This window comes from Coturnix japonica, chromosome 30 (genome assembly GCF_054131305.1).
Source record: "Coturnix japonica strain WE chromosome 30, WE-NBRP24, whole genome shotgun sequence".
NCBI lineage: Eukaryota > Metazoa > Chordata > Aves > Galliformes > Phasianidae > Coturnix > Coturnix japonica.
The window spans coordinates 1,522,648-1,528,082 of record NC_140692.1 but is presented as its reverse complement, the minus strand read 5'-3'; the positions used below and the strand labels follow the sequence as shown (position 1 = coordinate 1,528,082).

Here is a 5,435-nt window from a genome sequence, read left to right as displayed (position 1 = left end):
ATCCCAGCCTGTGATGTATGTATGTATTTTGTATCATCACTCAAGGAAACCAAAACCTGGAAAGGAGAAGAGAGAAAGGAGGCAATGCATCAACCAACAGAGCCAAACTCAAAACAGGAATGGCACGCTTTCTTAAGATAGGTGTAGCAGGATGGTGTAGATGAAGAATAACAAGTTACGGACTGAGCATTAAACCTTTGTGAGCTTAAGCCGATAAAGGAGAAGGAGAATTCTTGGAATGGAACCTAGAACGGCAAACTGCCTTTATTCAATTGAAAGCAGCTCTAACGTTTCAAATCTCGAAAAGCCTTTTGACTGACACGTGCACGGAAGGTGTCACCCTGTTCTGGACGTGCTAAAAGAACACACTGGCTCATGGAAGATATTTCAGGCCCATGGGATATTTCTGCAGACAGCTGCATCAAGAAGGTGATGGGTGGCCATTGTATATACAAGAAGTGTTATCAGCTGTAGTGTTCATACAGGAACAACAGAGTAGTAGAGGATTCTGCTCCTCTACTCCGCTCTTGTGGGTATACTGCACCCAGTTCCGGGGCATCCATCCATCACAAGGACATTGGAAGAGGGCCACGAAGATCATCAGAGGCTGCAACACCTCCTCTCTGCCAAAAGGCTGAGAATAAACTGGCTCCTCTGCCTGGAGACGGAGCCCGGGTGTACCTGAAGCAAGCCTAAAGGACTCATATGGGAAGCATAAAAATGACTTTGGTACAGAACTTAGTGGTTCAGGCACTCGACACACTGTAGCATCCCCAAAGCAGAACCACCACTCAGACCTGCTGCCATTGCAGCAATGCCATTGCATGAGTAGAGTACAGGCAGGCACTGGCCAAGCCCACAGCTGGCTGGTGGGGTGGTGTGGGAGGCAACTTTCATGCCATGAATGCAGTGACAGCCCCAAGGCCAGAAGCACCACCAGAACAGAGCTGCCCCTTCTATCACGGCCTTGACCTGTGGGCACTGGAGATACTGAGCCCCAGTGGAGCTGGGGCTGGAACCCAGCACTGCCTAGACCCAGGGATGGGAAGGAAGGTATGGGGGGATAGGTGCCTGGGAGAACACAACCCTGTGCTTCCAGTCCCAGATGCAAACTACCTTGTGAATAGCATAGAATAACCACACTGAGAAATGTCTATGAGATCTTCAATTTTTATTGAGCTGGCCTCTGAGGACCAGAGTTAGCACAAGGGGATCACGTTTGCCTACTTCTGCGGCATCTTTGGGGCTGGCTGTGGGCATTCTCAGCCTGACGTCCCCAGGTGCGGCTTTGCACCTGGGCTGGCCCTCGTCGCCTGGACTGGCTCCTGTGGTGTCTATGGAGCTGGCCCCGGGATTCTGCAGGCCGACGTTCCACAGGGGAGCGGCTTCGTGTCTGGGCCTGCTGCCTGGTCTGTCTTCTGCGACCAGCCGCTGGGGAATCCCCTGATGGTCGCAGTGCTCCCCTTCTGGTGTAGTGTTGGGAGCCACTCTCAGCCCTTGCAGCTGGTGCCTGGCTCCTCCGGGAGAGCCTCCGGGGATGGCTGTGGGAATCCAGGACCTGAGATTGTATTGGAGTGCGGCTTCGTGTCCGAGTCCGCTCTCCCAGTCTGGACCTGCGGCTGCCAACTGCCAGGGAAGCCCTTGAGGACCGTGATGCCCTCTGCCTAGATGATGTTGTGGGGCATCTGTCAGCATGGCTGCTCCCATGGTAACCTCGGGGATGATTATGGATGTCTTCATCCATTTGGGCTGTCCCGGGCTGGCTGGACTGGCTGCCGCTCTCAGGCACCTGGGAACTGTGAACAGGCACTGTTGCCGCCTGGCTGGCAATGCTGGAGCTGCTGCTCTCAGGAACTGTGGAGTCGTGGGATGGCAGCAGTCCATGGTGGCTGTCAGTGCTGGGGACGGTGACCTCTGAGTTGATATTGGAGGCTGTAAGCAGAGGCAGGAAGGTTAGCAGGATGGGCCTCTAGCCCTGGTGTGGCCAGAGAGTCTCTGGCCAGGCTGCCCCATGCACCCACTGTCAGGCCTTGCCTGCCCCCCGCCTGGCTATTTGCTTCTTACCGGTGCCCACACCAGCACAGGCTTTGCACTCCCAAGCATCTGCGTCATTGCTCAGGTAGGAGCAGCGCCGGTGAGTGCCTTCCGCAGCACAAGAGCTGCACAGGAGCAGCTCCCAAGGCCTGGAGAAACAAACGGGTTGTGTCTGTGAGGACAAAGGCAGCTGAGCCAAGGATGCTTGTTCCCATAGCCTGTGGTGAGGCTGAGATCCCATGTGTAGCCCCAGAGGGCTGCTGAGGTAACTCACCCCTCTCCCTCTGCCTGCTCCCTGCCTAGTGGGTAAAGGCAATCACTGGCATCGCAGCGCTCATGTCTCAATCCCAGCGATGCGTATGCGTTGTCATCCTCCCACGTTGGCCCGCTGCCAGAGAATGGAGAATACGTGATGAGCTCCCACTGCCCCTGGACTAAGGCTGACCCAGAGCAGCACTGTTCTTCTACCCCAATCCCATTTCCAGCTTCTCTGTAAGACTGAGGGCAGCGAGGGTTCATGGGCAGCCTAGGGCTTTGCCTGCGTGAGCACTCCCTGGGCAGGTGCAGCTCTGGTGCCCTCATGTCTCAAGAGCCAGAAGAAAAACACCAACCTGAGTGGGATTCGGATGCCCATGACAAGCATGTCGGATAGAAAGGCATCCGTATCTCTGCAGAGGGGGCACTGAAAGCAGTTGACGCCTGCACGGATGGCCTGTCCCTGTAGCAGAAACACAGTCAGTGGGAGTGGGAGCAGACTCGGGTGCTGTTGGCAGCTCACTGCTTCTTGCCCGCTGGTTGAGGAGAGGGCTCCTACCTGGATGCAGGCCCGGTGGAACCAGGCGTGCTTGCAGGCTGGGCACACCAGGGTGAGGTAGGACTTCTTGTCCTCCACTGGCTCCATGCAGATAATACAGTTGGTATTCTGCTCAGGAGCCGCCTCCGCAGCCTGCTTAGGGCTGTGCTGCTGGCAGAATGAACTGGGGGAAGACAGAAGGGACAAGCAAGGTGAGGAGAGCTGCAAGGGGGGCAGAAGAACAGGAAGGAGCCCTGGGCCTTGGCCCTGGCTCTGCAGGCTGCTGAGAGGTGTCACAGCAGGTTCCTCACTTTCTTGGCTTGTATTGAAAGCAGGGGTTGTAGGCTCAGGTGAGGCCTGGCAGCCATTACCTGTACTCTCCAAAGTACTGGGTGACACATTCACCCTGCCGGGTACAGGACAGATGGAAACTCTGTTCACAGCCCGTCTCTGCACAGGTGATGGGGGCCCCCAGTTCGCCACAAATGAAGCAGTGCTGGAAGGAGCAGAGCAGCGTCATCAGGAGCAAGCTCAGGGCCTTTGCTGCTGGACCTCCTGCCTCTGGGCAGGGCTCAGGACACAGGATGCAGGCCGGGAAGGCTTCCTCAGGACCAGGCTGAGCTTGAGGAGCCTCTCCTGGCCCAAACCAGCCTGCTCCAGTCAGGTGCACACTCACCTTGTGCTCTGCTTCCTGGATTACGCGTTGGACGTCTTCTGGGGTCACCTCTGCCGTTCTGTCGACAATTCTTGCCTGCTGGAAAAGGCCGTTGGAAAATGCCTGTTCAAGAGAAAAGAGCAGGATGGTGTGAGGACAGAAAGGAAGGAAGCATTGCTTGGAGGAAGGCGAAAGGAGGGAGCCCCGGGGGAACTCACCATACAGAACGCATGAGCACATATCCCAAACTCCAGCTGCTTGGGCCCACAGATGTCCGGATCGGCATAGGTCTGGCCGCACAGCATGCATGCTGGAGAGGAGAGAGCAAAAGCAGTGAGCACGGTGCAGGGCCAGGTGTCCCTGAGGGCTGTCCCCAGGGGCCTGCACTGTGCCTGCCCTGCTGGATGAGGGATGGGGCTGAAGGCAGTGCAGGGAAATGGAGCATTGAGAGCCCATTGGTCCCAGCAGGCAGCCACAGGCCAAGCGGGTCCCCCAAGGCCAAGGAGCAGAGGGGCCCTGCCTGCAGTGGCTGGGGAGTCCCAGAGCACACCTGCCTACCCGCTTAGCCACAGGCTGAGCATCATAAGGCCTGTGCCTGGCAGCGTGGAGCTGCTAACAGGGATACTTGTCTCTCACCAGGTTCCCACAAGCGGGGAGCGTCCTGAATCCATGAGAACGTGGCGCGTATCGTCAGCGAGCACTTGCAGAGTTTCAGCTCCGGCAGCGCTGGGCTTTCTCCTCCGCACGCACCTCTGCCAACTCTGAGGGAGAAGCAGGATGAAGGTGAGTTTACAGCTCAGTCCTCTGAGGGGTGGGAGCCCTCCTCCCACTGTCAGCCTCAGGCAGCCCCTTCGTCCCTGCCCTCTCCGCACCTCACCAAGTCGCACTGAATCAGGGCCTGAGCTTGGCAACGGCTGTTCTGTTTGTAGGCGCCTGGGTCACAGTGGCCGCTCCCTGCCACCCACTGTGACAGAGTCGCCGCTGCCCGGGGGGTGAAGGTGAGGGTCCTCAGCACCTAAGCAGGACGCTGTTGGCTGTGTCTATGCTGACGCTGGGTGCTTGCCAGACTGCAGGAAGTAGGATTGCTTGCCTCCACGTACTGGCATTGCTCCTTTTGCCATTAGCACAAATGGAGCTTTTCCTAGGACATGGCTGCAGCCCTGGAGCCTTCCTAGGTCAGCCTTTCTCTTGTCCCCAGTTTCAGCTCTCATGGACAGGAAAGGTCCCGGACTGACAGAGTAGCAGAAGGACACCAGCCCGAGTGGGGTTGACATCCCCACATTGTGCATGTCTGAGCACGCTTAATATGGCGATTTTAGTTTTGATGCGAGGGCATTGGCTGCAGAGAACGCCCGCGGTCTGAGCCTATGGCTGCAGCATAAGTACAGTTATGAGGAGTGTGGCCTGGTGCTGCTGAGTGCTACTGTGGCCACAAGGTGTGGGCTGGGCTTCTCCCTGATCTCTGCCCCAGTGGGCCCAGGTGTGTTTGCACTGCTGCAGGAACCGTGTGACGCACACACCCTCCTGACACATCCAGAACATTTTAATAAAAATGATATAAAAATAATGACAGTTTTTTCTTCTGTAACCATGTTCAATGGAAATCTGTGTAATTCAATCAAATGTAGACCTTGCCTCAATATGTGCTGCACATGTAACATCACTGTGTGTCTGCAAAGGATTAAAGTCATTAAAGTCCTTTTTTTTTTTTTTTTTTTTTCCCAGAAAGTTAGGATTTCTGCAATTTGCCAATTCCAGTTGTTTTGCTAAGTACATTTTTTCAGTGTGCCTTTTCATATTTGAGTGGACATTGTTTTTTTTTTAAAGTGTTTTTTGTTGTTATTGTTTGATTGTTTATATCATTCTGTGCTGTAATTTTGGTGGTAAGTGTAGTTCCCCGAAGTACTATTTATGTTTCTGCCTTGCCAACAAAAATGAATAAGTGATATGTTT

General features: G+C 55.1%; 1 protein-coding gene and 1 long non-coding RNA gene across 2 annotated transcripts; one reads left to right on the top strand and one right to left on the bottom strand.

The window, feature by feature from the left end:
* Window positions 1–1,156: 1,156 nt before the first annotated feature.
* On the bottom strand, window positions 1,157–3,787 carry LOC146755769 (uncharacterized). The gene is made up of 8 exons (XM_085525237.1): window positions 3,701–3,787; window positions 3,504–3,605; window positions 3,199–3,323; window positions 2,849–3,146; window positions 2,646–2,752; window positions 2,309–2,422; window positions 2,065–2,183; window positions 1,157–1,932 (listed from the first exon to the last, which is right to left on the bottom strand). The coding sequence occupies exons 1-8, from the start codon at window positions 3,785–3,787 to the stop codon at window positions 1,214–1,216; spliced, it is 1,671 nt and encodes a 556-aa protein (XP_085381363.1). The 3' UTR covers window positions 1,157–1,213.
* Window positions 3,788–4,131: 344 nt separating this feature from the next.
* Window positions 4,132–5,049, top strand: LOC146755768 (uncharacterized). The gene is made up of 2 exons (XR_014937894.1): window positions 4,132–4,265; window positions 4,412–5,049. It is a non-coding gene; the product is annotated as an uncharacterized LOC146755768 (long non-coding RNA).
* Window positions 5,050–5,435: the final 386 nt, after the last annotated feature.

Bases quoted from the DNA above. Each gene is read 5' to 3' on its own strand.
- LOC146755769 (XM_085525237.1), bottom strand. From the start codon at position 3,787: ATGCTGTGCGGCCAGACCTATGCCGATCCGGACATCTGTGGGCCCAAG. The intron at 3,324-3,503 runs GTGAGTGTGCAC...TGCTCCTTCCAG, and splicing joins TCCAGGAAGCAGAGCACAAG to CACTGCTTCATTTGTGGCGA. The intron at 2,423-2,645 runs GTTGGTGTTTTT...ATTCTCTGGCAG, and splicing joins GGCATCCGAATCCCACTCAG to CGGGCCAACGTGGGAGGATG.